General features: G+C 33.4%; 1 protein-coding gene across 1 annotated transcript in view; it reads right to left on the bottom strand.

The window, feature by feature from the left end:
- Positions 1-13,695, bottom strand: part of Bora (BORA aurora kinase A activator) — a 27,462-nt gene continuing 13,767 nt past the window's right edge. The window contains exons 6-12 of the mRNA XM_005324820.4: positions 11,891-11,956; positions 11,271-11,327; positions 10,691-10,917; positions 9,977-10,109; positions 7,512-8,122; positions 1,177-1,308; positions 1-308 (exon numbers count right to left, since the gene is read on the bottom strand). Coding sequence (XP_005324877.1) covers positions 282-308; positions 1,177-1,308; positions 7,512-8,122; positions 9,977-10,109; positions 10,691-10,917; positions 11,271-11,327; positions 11,891-11,956 — 1,253 coding nt within the window. The 3' untranslated portion in view covers positions 1-281. The remainder of the gene's footprint in view (positions 309-1,176; positions 1,309-7,511; positions 8,123-9,976; positions 10,110-10,690; positions 10,918-11,270; positions 11,328-11,890; positions 11,957-13,695) is intronic.

Raw genomic sequence — 13,695 nt, forward strand, 5'->3', positions numbered from 1 at the left:
GTAAGTACAAAAATATTTATTGACCAAAAATAAACTGTAATTCAGCAACTTGAAGTTCTAGGAGCTTTCCTGTTGTTTCTGTGTCACTAAATTAAGCCCTTGATTTTTCACATTATGGAGGGAAAGGAAAAAAGTAATGTTTCTTGAAGCGGTTTTCTCCCAATCACTATCAACTTATTGATCCCGTGCATAAAAATACACAAGGAACCATTCAGCAATAATCTCTGGTTCTGACAGGTGTTTTATGTAGTGCTGTACTGAGATGGAGTTGCTGTTTTCATCTAATACCTCTGTAATGTGTGGTCTTCCTGTGAAAAAGAAGAAAATACCTGTTTTCAGTTTAAATAGGACCATTCAAGGATGCAACTATTAAGTGAACTGTTCTTAAAAACCAAACGCAAATTTCCTTAGCAGAAAGGGACAGTAAACGTGTGTTTCAATAAATCAACATTCTGTATCAAAAAGAGTCCCTTCTGTATTGGAATGCCTGCTTACATTTAGATGGATAACTATAATTATGCCTCCTGAAATTGGAAGGATTTATCATAACTTTGTTCAAGTAAATCTTATATAAGAGACTTGTTCTGATACTACATATACCAGAATGACAAAATGAAGAGGAAAAGGTGGCCTTCCAGTTAAACTGCACTTGAAGAGTTAGGCATAGCTGTTCACTGCTAATGTTAATACTGTATTTTGATAAGCTGACATATAAAAATAAAAGACTGTCCTATCAAGTGCCTAAAATTATGATTGGTTTCAAGTATGAATATATAATTAAAACTATCATATCAAGAAAGCTCAGTTAACGTATACCACCTTCATATAAACACTTTATCTCATATAAAATAAAAAATGTGTTATTTTACTCAGAACAACCAAATCTTTAAAGGCTAGTCAATTTCTTTAAAGAAAATAGCCCTTAGGTGTTTTAAACCTGACTTCACTTGCTGGTGTAAGTAGAGCTAGTTCTGCCTATCCTATATACTGTCATACTCTTCATAATGGGGAAAGTTAAGAAACTGAAATGTTTGGATTTAAAAACCACCTTCTGCCACTTAATGAATGGACAGTATGGGGACACAGATAATTAACTTTGAACAAAATGAGGGAAAATAGATTTGAAAAGTCACAGCAAATACTTCCAGCCTATAACCATATGTATTTTCTCCATACCTTTGTATTAAAAACTTTGAGATTATTCTCAACTTCAAAGCTTTGAGCATCACTTTCTTTGCAGTAACTTTCTGTCCCAATGGTATCCATAATGTTGCTTCCACAGGTCTGCGTATTATAACCACTATCCATCTGACAGGAATGAGGAGGAAAAAAAAATACACCTAAGAATAAATATGCAAACTCTAATTCACTTATCTAATTTACATAAAACTTACTGTGAAGAACTTAAAAGCTAAATAAGTGAGTTACTGTACACTATCATTCACTACATGTGAATAATAATATTTACTGTTGATCAATGAACAAAACTTAAAATACATAAACACCAAAGAGAGTCTATACAGAAGTGATAGTTTTTCAGTGTAGTACTTTACTTCCAGTGAAATATATCTGGTAATTTCCTTGAGAGTCTGTGAATAAGTCACCAAGAACATGCTTTACTTTTACTTTGTGATCAAACCCAGTAAATAAAAATGAGGATTACAATCAACATCACTTTCCAAGCTTGTCTTTAAATGGTTTGGGTGCCTAAAAGGAATACGTAAAAGGAATATAACTTTTAAAGTATTCAAAATAATGCACATTTCTTTTAAAAAGTGGGTTACATTATACTCATGCAATTTTTCATCATAATATCACATGTGTAATGGCTCTACGTGTTCAATTTTTCATGTTAATAAAAATTGTTGCATGATGAGATTCACTGTTCTGGCCCAGAAGAGCAAAAGAAAAAGATGCTAGCAAACTTCTAATTTGGTACCTACAGTAATCCCCTCTTACCTGGGGGATATCCAAGTTCCCCAGTGAATGCCTAAAACTAGACAGTACCAAATCCCATATGTTTATACAATATTTTTTGTACTACAACTACATAACATTTTTAATTTATTAATTAGGCACAATAAAGAATTAGTAAAATAGAACAATTACAACTTATTAAAAGTTAAGTGAATGTGATCTCAAAATATAAACATCAAAACTCTTACTACACTGTCACCTTTTCACTTCAAGGAAGTACTTTATAGCTTTTCTTGGGCATATCTAAATTGCCATCATCACTACTCTCACACTTTGGGGCCATAATTAACTAAAATAAGAGTAGGACATGCACTTCATTATCTTGAAAATACCTTCTATGACTTATAATCCGAAGAAAAATATCCCTAGTTTTCAGGGATGAATGCATATTTACTCACTACTGGGAGTCATATTTTATTAGAACAAAAGGCTTATGAAATGTAAAACAGAATCTAACGTTACATCTCAAGGGAAACACCTCTTTCTGCTAACATTCGATAGATGTTTGATAAAAAACGTAAATATCAGATTGCTTCCAGAGAATTTGCCAATTACTCTTTGTTCTAATATTCATCACTTCCAAATAACTGGCTCATAACTCAATACTAATACATAAATGAATCAGTCAAGGGAAAAGCTACTCAATAGTGCATGAAGGAGTAAGGTACACTAGGAGTCTGTCACATTCTATAGGAAGAGTAGGATCAATGAGAGCCCACTGAGACAGTGGCTGATTTCAGACTCTCATCTAAACCACTACCAATGTCAATGCCTACTGTGTACCAACCAGATCACATAGGTCATCCTGTTATTCCCATAGGCATCAAGGTGGGCATAAGTACCACTTTATAGCAGAGGAGAATGAAGTACAACTAAAAAGGTGAAACAGTCATGGTGTATTCACTGTCAAATGGATCTTGCCTTAAGATCCCAAAGCCAATAAAAAAGCACTAATTCAAATTTAGTTCTGAGCACAAAGTGCATATTCTTAGGATACTTTTAAATGTCCTGTTGTCAATCATCCTACATTCACTTTGTTCCTAAATTTATTTTTCCATCACACAGATGTCATGTTCTTTAAAAACCCTTTACTGCTTCACAGTTGTCAACAGTTGTGGTTTATTTACACTCACATTCCTTGAAATGGGGCCTTGGCACTTCAGCCCTGACTCATCACTCAGGGCTCATCTGGCTTGCCACCATTCAGAGGATCTTGTCTCCTACTACTTCCTACCAGGCACTGTTTAATCACAGTATGTAACCACAAATCACATTATTATAATCCTATTCTTTATTTTAAAGAAGAAGTAATAAGTTAAAAATGTTGTCTCTTTCTGAAGTTCATAAAGCTAACAGAGCAGGGCACTATAACTGAAATCCAAACCCACATTTTTAATGTTATGCTAGCCCCCCAAACTACAAAACAATGACACCCATGCCCAACTTGGCCTCTGCCCTCCAATATAAGTGGAAGGATTACCTCTGCCAATCCTACCAGGATTCTAGATTCTATTCCATCTTGAATGCCCCAGTTCCCTCATCTATAAAATGGATCACCATTTTACATATTAGGATATTGTTGCATCTGTAAAGTATTATGAGGTTTGAATTCTGACTGTAAAATGCTGGGTACAGTCTTTGGAACTCTAAAAGAACACACAGCCGATACCTATTATTAATAATTCTTGCCATATTCCTAGTCTTAAAACATCTCTTTTTCTTACATTTAAATATGCTGCTTTTCAAGGTGAGTGCAGTGGCACATGCCTTAATCCCAGCAGCTCAGGAGGCTGAGGCAGGAGGACTGCAAGTTCAAAGCCAGCCTCAGCAACTTAGTGAGGTACTTAGCAACTCAGTGAGACCCTGTTTCTAAATTAAATACAAAATAGGACTGGGGATATGGCTCAGTGGTCAAGTGCCCCCAAATTCAAACACTGGTACCAAAATTAAATAAATAAATAAGCTCCTTCTTCCCTCTAAAACAACATGAAAAAACCAAACTACAAAAAGATGTTGGACTATTTTGGGGGGCGAGCAGTACTGGAGATTGAACTCAGGGGCATTTTACCATTAAAGTATACGCCCAGAAGCCCCCACCCCCATTTGAATTTTATTGTGAGATGGAGTCTCGCTAAGTTACCCTGGCTGCCCTCCTACTTTGTAATCCTTCAGTCTCAGCCACCCCAATCGCTGGATTACAGGTGTGTACTGTGCCCAGAGCCAAAATCTTGGAATTTGATGTTCATCACTATCATTTCTTTCCCTTTCCAAGAAAGTCTCTTAATAGAGTTATCTATGCTCATGATGGCATTCCCTCACCTTCTTGAACTTTCCTTCTAGTCACTTTTCACCTCCCCACTTTGAGGCTATTTAGTTATTAGTTACTTTTGTTATTACCCCAGCAGCCACTTTCCAAGGCCTATATTCCTTGCTCTTGTTTGACATTCTTTCCTATTCACGATGCTCCATTACATTATACTTTAATAGTGTCTCTTTCTCTCTTACGCTGGTTCTTTGTCAGTCTCCTTCAGGGGCTTTGTTTCCTTTATCTAACTGCTCAATTTTTCATCAGGGTTCCAAATCTTAGCCCACTGCTCTTCTCACTTAATACAGCCCCTCTGGTTGAACTTGTCTATGCATTCATCCTGATTTCATTACACAAATATTTAACATGTTTGTGCCAAGTTTTTAAAATATATTTTATTAGTTGTTGATTATTTATTTATATGCGGTGCTGAGAATTGAACCTAGTGCCTCACACATGCTAGGCAAGTGCTCTACTACTGAGCTACAACTCCAGCCCCTCTGTGACAAGTTTTTGTATAAGCACTGGGGATAAAAATATATACAATTTTTAGATTAATGGTTTAATTGGGAAGAATGCAAAACTGGACATGAAATTACAAAAGCATATAATGAGGATCAACATGGCCACTGTGATAAAGGAAGGTTTTTCTGAGGATGTGACTAAGACATTGTAAACTAAAACAATAAAAAGTTAACTAGGTAAAGGTAAATGGGATAGAAAAAAAATTCTTCATGAGATGCATAAAGGCCCTTTCAAAGAAGGGAACATGACTACTCACAATTCTGAAAAGCCAGGGGGACTGTACAAAGAAAGCAAGGGGAAACAAAGGTAGAAAATAAGACAAACATCAAATGCCTTGCAATGCCTTGGCTGCCATATCAGAGATTAAAAAAAAAAAAAAGTTTATAAATTAAAGATGTACAAATTAGAATTAAAAGGAGATAAAAAAAAATATAGTGAAAAGACTCTTTGACACTGGAAAATGAACAGGAGTTCCAGAGAGAACAGTGAAAATCATAGAAAAAGCTAAGCTATTTCTCAAGAACAGATCATAAGTTCACAATCCATAAGGGCTTTCTGAGTGCTAGCAGTGTGGATGAAAAGAAACCCACACTAAAGAACATCACTGCTTACCTACATAGGTCCAGATGGGAAAAAGATGATCTCAAGAAGATTAAGCACTGAATAGATCTCTCACTAGCAATAGTGAAATATTCAGTAAAACAATGTTTTCAAACTCTAAAGGGCAATTATTTCTAAACTCAAATGTAAGGGAAGAAGGACCACATCAGCAGACAGGCAATGTCTTAAAAATGTCCTCTTCCTTAGATAGCTACCAGAAAATGTGTTCCAGTAAAATGAGAAGTAAATCAGGAAAAAGAAGGATGGTCTGCACAAAACAGGAGGATACAGAATACGGGGAGGTTAAGGAAATTCCCAGGATAATGACAAAGGGATACTCTAGGATGACAGCTGATGGACGCACAGAAGCCAGTTAATCCGAAGGGAAGTAGATCAAAAGGCTCTGGGAAAATATGATTGTTTTGTTTTGTTTGTTTGTTTTGAAAGCTATCTCTGCGGTAGAAAAATAACAATACATGAAAACAATTTTAATTATAAACATCTCCACAAAAGGTAGGTGTTATGATAGGACCAAAAGGGTAAAACTGAGACTACTTGGTTGATATCATAGAACATTTTAGTTCAATGTAAGGAATAGGTTTACAGGTGAGAGGAGTTTGGAAATGAAATGGAATACCCTGTAGGTACTTCAGCATAAATCAGACGATCATTTGGTACTGACTACAAATTATAGGAGAGTATAAGCTTCCAAATGGTAATTCAATTAGATGCTTATTAAGGTATATTTCAACACAGGTATTTTGTAATTCTTCTATAAATGCTCCGCCAACAAAGAAAGGGGAACGAAACAGAAGAGAGAACTATTAGTAAACAATACATTTAAGGCTAAGTTTGACTATCTTTTTCTACTCATAAAACCAACTTTAGAATCAAAAATATGTAAAAGTGGTTCTAATGTAATCATTTTTGAGCATGGAACCTGGAAGTCAGGAGAGATAAGATAGGCATAAAAATATGAGCAAAAGATTATATTTAACTTTTAATTATTTAGAATAAATCCATGTATTTTCAACTTCAGTGTGCCCAAACTGACAACACTAAAACATTATGGAGTTCTTGTGTCAACTACATGAATTAATATATGCAAAGGAGTTAGAAAGTGCCTGCACATTGAAATACTATATAAAACTATCTATTATTGTGATTCAGTATCTACTTGGATTAAAGTACATGGATTCTAAAGCCAGTCTGTTAGGACGAACACTTACTAATTATAAAAGTTTTAGGAAATTTACTTAACTTCTTTGACCTTCGGTTTTCTCATATGTAAAAACAGGGATATTAATACATCTACTTCAAAGGATTACAGTGAAGATTAACTGTATTAACACACATAACAGACTCATAAGAAGTGTTGGGCACATACCAAGTGCTATGTGTTATATGTTGTTATCAAGAAACAGCAATCAAGAATTTGCCCTTGTGACTATTATGAAGTTCATTCAATATTCTCTATAAAATTACAGAATAGTGCAATTAATGGAACAAATGTCTTTCAAAAATACATATACTTCAGATGAAATATACTTCAAGAAAAGATCATAAGTTCACAGATGAAATATATACATCTGTCAAATAAATAAGGATTACTGGTTGTCAGACATTGGAAAATTGGAGGAATGCAATTAAATGTGGTTACAAATCACATTTTCAAAAAATACAAAAAGTTACACATAAAAATGCTCAAAATTGTTTTCTCCCACAGTCACTTAAAGAAAAAAACACTATTGTATTTTTAGAACATGAATATAATACCAGATGAATTCTGAGAAGTTACCTTACTCTAGCAGTCTACAAACACAAAGCAGCTTGATTTCTTTTCTGCTCTCATCTTTTCTTACTCCAATAGGAAATATGCATAATAATGCATACTGTAATATGCACTATGATATGCAATAATCAGTTCTGGTAAAAAGTAACTAATCCTTCTGATATCACTTGGCATTAATTTTTTTTTTAAGTATAAAATGCTACAGTCCTTACATTTAACCCATTAGCTTTCTCACACTATAATCTTAGGAAAAAAAGAATAAAGAACATCAAGGGAGTAAATAAAGGACAACAGGATATTAAAATACCTTACCTGAATGTTACTGTTTTCACAAGGGAGAACACTGCTTTCTGCAAGAGGTGACATGCACATTTGAGAGCTTTCAATACTGAAGGCAATTCCACTCACAAAATCAGTCACGGGCAAACTCCCATTATCAACTGGCTCCTTAATCCAAGTGTTCTCATCCACTGTCCCTATAGGATCAACCATATCCACAGTGTCATTCTCCTTCTCACTTTCAATGTCCTGCAACAGGGCTAGTTCCTTCTCAGAAACACTGGACTGATTTTGTGTAATAGACATGGCAGTCACAACTAAATGTGTGCCAGGTGTAGAAGTGTCACTATTCAGTTGCTGAAGGTGTATTCCTGCAGCATCCATGACAGGAGATGAGACTTCTGTGGAAGAAGCATTCTCTTTATCTTCTTCATCTTCACTGTGAGTCTCAAGAGTAAAAGGTATCCTCATCAGTGAGGTCCGATACTGAGAACTGCCTCTATACATCTCAAGTCTCATAGGAGACCAATTTTTAATTGGTGAGCAGCCATCTATATAAGGACTTCCAATACATGAATTAGTAATTCCATTAGAATTTGTTCCAGATGAAGCATCAGGAGAATGAAAAGTAAACTTCCTTTGTTCTAAAAGATTAGAAGGAAAAATCACATCATAAAAACATGAAAACTTTTTGAAAAGCCATGACTAAATGGTAATCATCATGTTTCATGGCAGAAAAATTGGATTTCTGTAAGAGTTCGATTGTACTAAAGTGAAATTTTAATGTTAAAACTAATAACACAAGTAAATGTGTCTCAATAAGCAAGATGAGACTCAAAAATAATTTATCTGGCTTCTCCTCTATCTTACAATATTTTACTCCTTGAAAATTATTTTCTCATAAATATATCACTATTATACCAAAATTATTCATAATAATACTACCTGTATACATCTCAAGTAGATCCCTAGCAAATATATTGAAAGCTACAATGTAACAGCTACATCTGGTAAATTAAATATATAAAAGTGTATTTGCTTTTATGTAAAATACTGCAAGCATCATCAAAAGGCAAAAAAAAAAATAATATTTGTAACAATAAAGAGCCTAATGATAATCACAATAATAAAAATGCTTTAAGGGTCCGTATGCTTTATAACTCATAAGCTTAATAAAAATCAAAGATTAAAAAATAGATAAAAACATATAAACAATCTTCCCAAGAGAAAATAAACATAAAAAGTTTTCAACCACATAAATAATAAGTATGGAAGCTTACACAATGAAAAAATATTCAACAATAACTTCAGTCTGAGCCTAATACTTTCCCAAAATACAAATGGTCAGTAAATATTTGGGAAGAGTTCAACATTTTTAATGAACAAAGATACAAAAATTAAAGCATTAAGATATCTTTTTGTAATTATCAAAACAATGAATATCAAAAGTAATAACGTCAACATTTCTGGATGGAGAGAAATAACTTTCCTAGACATGTTTTCATGAAAAATTTAATTGGTACAATCTTTTATAAAGAAAATGAACAAAATTCATCAAGAGTCTTAAAATATCCACCCCTCTATTTGATCAAATAATTTCACTTCTGAAAATTTAAGCTAACAATATAAATATATCCAACATAATACATACACAAGGATAATCATTAGTTCTATAAAAAAGAAAAATTAAAAACAATTTAAATAGCTATCAACGGTTAAAATGGGCTAGGGTTGTGGCTCAGTGGCAGAGCCACATGAATGAGGCCTTCAGTTCAAACCCCAGCACCACACACACACACACACACACCCCAAAACCAATAAAAACAACAATAAATTATACACGAATGAAATGTTTCAAAATCATGCTTTTGAAACAAAAATAAATGACCTGCCTGGACTATGAAAATATTCATAATAAAATGCTTTGTGAAAAAAGAATATTCAAACATGTATAAGTATATACAGATCTACGTACTCACGTTTCCATTTATAGATATACACACATATATTTATACACACACACATACCTGTGCACATAACTAAAGAAAATACTAACAAAAGTTTTCAATTTTCCAATTTTACTTACTAGGAAAAGGTTTTCTAAAAATATGAAGTTTTCAAAATGTGGTATAATTTTTTTCAAAGAGAAATACGTAAATTTCTGTATATTTATTTTAAAAACCTCATCCAAATATACCTTTTTACAAATTACGAATATGTGGTTATCAAATCTAAAACTATAGATCAGAAGGTATGTAAAAACCAACTGTCTCTCAAATTACTATTTTTCTTTACAGAGTGATATAAATATTGTTAATCAAATAGCTATTTAACACTAGAGTAGAACATTGAGATTTCTAGTCTTTGAAAATAAATTGTTCCTTTTGTAAACAAAGCTTCTAGACATTAGAATGATCATTTATAGCTCTGCTAAAGGAGTCTCTTTAATAAAAAATACTCAGAGTATAAAAATTTTAACTAGATATTTTGAGACATACCTGAGAGTGGTGTCTTTCCTATTTGAAGTCCAATTGGTGAGAAAGTGGGTGAAGAAATAGGTGAAGGGCTAGTTATGCTTCCTAAACTGTATCTTTTTGCATTAGCCTGAATAGGACTAGAAGAAAACTGCCCCTATAATAAAAATAAATAAGTAACAAATGAATACATTTATATGGTTCTCTTTCTCAAATCTGTTATACTGCATGCTATTTGTCTTCATCTTCAGAACACATGTATAAACTAGGAATCATTCACAAGAACCAACAAAAGGCATCTTGTTACAAAGATAACTTAAAAAGACTGCTAGAAAAAATTTGAAATAGAATGTTAGTCAAAATAATTAAGTTGCAAAATAATTATGTTGCAGACACACCTTTCACACCAAGCAATTATGAAAACTTTTTAAATAATTTATTCCATTAATGCCAATCCAAATGATTGTGTTACACAGTAAATCTTCCATAATTCACTAAATAGCCTATGTTGAGATTCCTTGAAACTCATGATAAATTTGATCATCCCATATACCTCCAAATACAAAATTGGAAAGTCTGACTAAAAACACTACTATGACTAATGACAACACATGAATTGGGTTTATATTTTTATAAAGCATAATACCCGAAAGACAAATTTGCCTTTTGAGTATAATCTGAGCAAGTAGATCCAAGTACATGTATAGTCAACAAGCCACTTATTAGTATATTTCTTACCGAACTTGGTGTCTGCACTGGAGTCTTATGCTGTACAGGAGATAAATCTATTGAATAAAACACCTCAAGTGAGGCTTGAGAGCTGCTATGAGGACTTCCGGGAGAAGCTGAAGGTAAGGAGTCAGAGATACTTCCATTCCCATCTAAAAAAAGCTTTCTTCTGAGAGACGAAGAACTGAGGTTTCCAGGAGACTGATCTGCAAATTCATCAGCTCTAAAATAGTCACCTGTATTTAACAATAGCAGAATAAAAGATAAAACTAATCGTTTTGAAGAGCAACTGTACTTTTGTTACCTGATTTTTTAAAAACCAGCAAGAAGCACATGTTTGAATTTATTTTTTTTTCTAAAAGAGGGCAAAGTTTAATGGTATATGTGATACTTAAAGTCTTAAATTATTGTAAAGTTTGTTATGATATAAAAGCTAATTCAGGCCATGTTCAAGACAAAAAGAAATTCAGGATACTTTCCCCATTTCTTTAGAAAGAGTCATTGGCACACATTACCATTTACTAAACAACTTCTAAACAAAACCTTGATTGGTTTAAGTTATTAAAAGCTTAAACAATACAGTATTTACCTAATATATTTTCTAAATTAAAATCCGCAGGAAGAGACAGCAATGTCTGACAAGCAGCTGGAAGCAAGCAAATAAATAAGTAAATAAGTACAAACATGGATAAATCAATGAAAGCATATGACATGCAATTTAGCATGAACTTCCCAATCAACCATCTCCCCATGCTGTTCTAGCCAAATTGAATCAATCCATTTATGCATTCTATTACATAACATGCAACCTTACTTTGAGAGATTTCCCACACTTTCTACCAGTGATGAAAATGCGTTATTGATAGAAGTTAACTCCTGGCTACAGTGCTCGCACTTTGAATTCAAAGGGAAGCCAGCCCGTACTTGGGGAGATTTCCCAAAACAAATTTTCAAAGGCATGCTTTCCAAAACCAGAAATCAAATCAATGCTTTGAACAACAACAGCAAAAATACACTATTACTATTTTAAAACAAGGCTGGATGCAACTATTTGAAAACATTTATCTTTAAAAGTTAGCTCTCTAGACTTTATAGCTCTTTCACAAAACCAAACAATTTAAATTCCAGAGTAACTACATGAACTGGGTTTAAAATCAAATGCAGCCATAATATGGAACATATTTCTTTTCATATTGTGTTCACACTCACCATTGCTTTTCTCAGAATGAATACTCAGCTTTCTTCCAACTGGAGAGTCACTATTTATGTTAATGCCTGTAAAACATTTTAAATGGAAAGTCATACATCTACATTCATTTATTTTAGTGTTACTTTTTCCAGAGTAAAAAAATTATATATTGGAAGTTTTTATAATGTTTTAAGAATAAATATCTGTATTTATAAGTATATATTTTGTCATGCTTCTGTTAAGTTACTTCTTTTAACATTGAGGAAGTAAAAGGATAAATGAAAGGATTACCATAGTAACTAAGAAGGAATGAAGTAATACTTTTTTTCATTAAAAAAGGACAAATAAGAATTATGTATATTTAAGGCGCACAGTATGATATTTGATATGTGCATACATTGTGGAAAGAATAAATTCAGCTAAGTTACACACCTATCACTTTACATACGTCTTCCTTTGTGGTGAGAATATTTAAAATCCAGTTTCAGCTTTTTAAAGCATATACAATAACTAACTATAGTCACCTGGCTGTGCAATAGCTTACTATAACTTAGCCCTTCTAACTGAAAGTTTGTGCCCTTTGATCACTACCTCCCCAATATCCTCACTTTCCCATACACCATACACCATTTCCATTTTCTAGAGAGTTTTACATTTATAGATTCCACATATAAGTGAAATCTGTTTTTTTATGCCTGGCTTATTTTACTTAGTATAATGTCCTGTAGATTCATTTCATGTTATAGATGACATAAGTTCCTTCATTTTTTAGGAGTAAATAGTATTCCATTGTGTGTGTGTGTGTGTGTGTACACACACATACACTATGCTCAATTTCTTTCACAATAGGAGTAAAAAATATTAGTGCAAACATATTTTTAGCCAGGTGCAGTGGTACACACCTATAATCCCAGCAGCTTGGGAGAATGAGGCTGGAGGATTGCGAGTTCAAAGCCAGCCTCAGCAAAAGCATGTACTAAGCAACTCAGTGAGATCCTGTCTCTAAATAAAATACAAAATAGGGCTGGGGATGTGGCTCAGGGGTTGAGTACTGCTGAGTTCAATCCCAGTATCCCCCCCCCCAAAAAAGACAGTAGATTCTAGTTTAGGATTATTAGATTTAACAATTCTGAATACATGAATGAGGAAGAGACGAGTGGGCTAATGACTTAAATTCCTCTATTAAATACTATCACAATGAGTAAAAAGATAAAATAAAAACTAAAATTATGAATTCTGATGCCATCTTCATTAAGGCAGTGTGACCTTCTCTAAATAACCAAGGCTCTTCTCTGGGACTGGGATGTAATTCAATGGTAGAGCATTTGCCTCACATGATCAAGAAAAAAGGAAAAAAGACTCTCCTCTGTCTAAAATCCTGTAATGGTTTCAGGATGAAGTCCAAACATCTGCATGGTTTGCAAAGCCCTTCAAAACTTTATTTATCTAACATGCCTGAAATCCAATCAAAATTGGGAAATTTATTTATACTCAAGTAAAAAAAAAAATTTACTTGAGTACCTTAAAAAAATATATCTCTCTCTCACTTTTAGGTGTTGCCTCATAAGTCTTTCCCCTCTACCTTTTCTCCACCATTCCCTAACTCTGGTCTCAGCTTCAACTGTATCTTTTACCAACAAGCTTCCTCTGCCCTTCTCTAACCGGATACCCACAGAAACATTATCACAACACTTTTCACTCTACTGCATGTACTTTCTTAGTCATTTCCCTCAGGAGCACTTAAACCAGTTTAAGACCACAATCAAATGGAAAAAAAAAAAAAAAGTATATATATATATATATATAATCATACTAAAATAAAACT

This window comes from Ictidomys tridecemlineatus, chromosome 6 (genome assembly GCF_052094955.1).
Source record: "Ictidomys tridecemlineatus isolate mIctTri1 chromosome 6, mIctTri1.hap1, whole genome shotgun sequence".
In the NCBI taxonomy this organism is placed as follows: Eukaryota; Metazoa; Chordata; class Mammalia; order Rodentia; family Sciuridae; genus Ictidomys; species Ictidomys tridecemlineatus.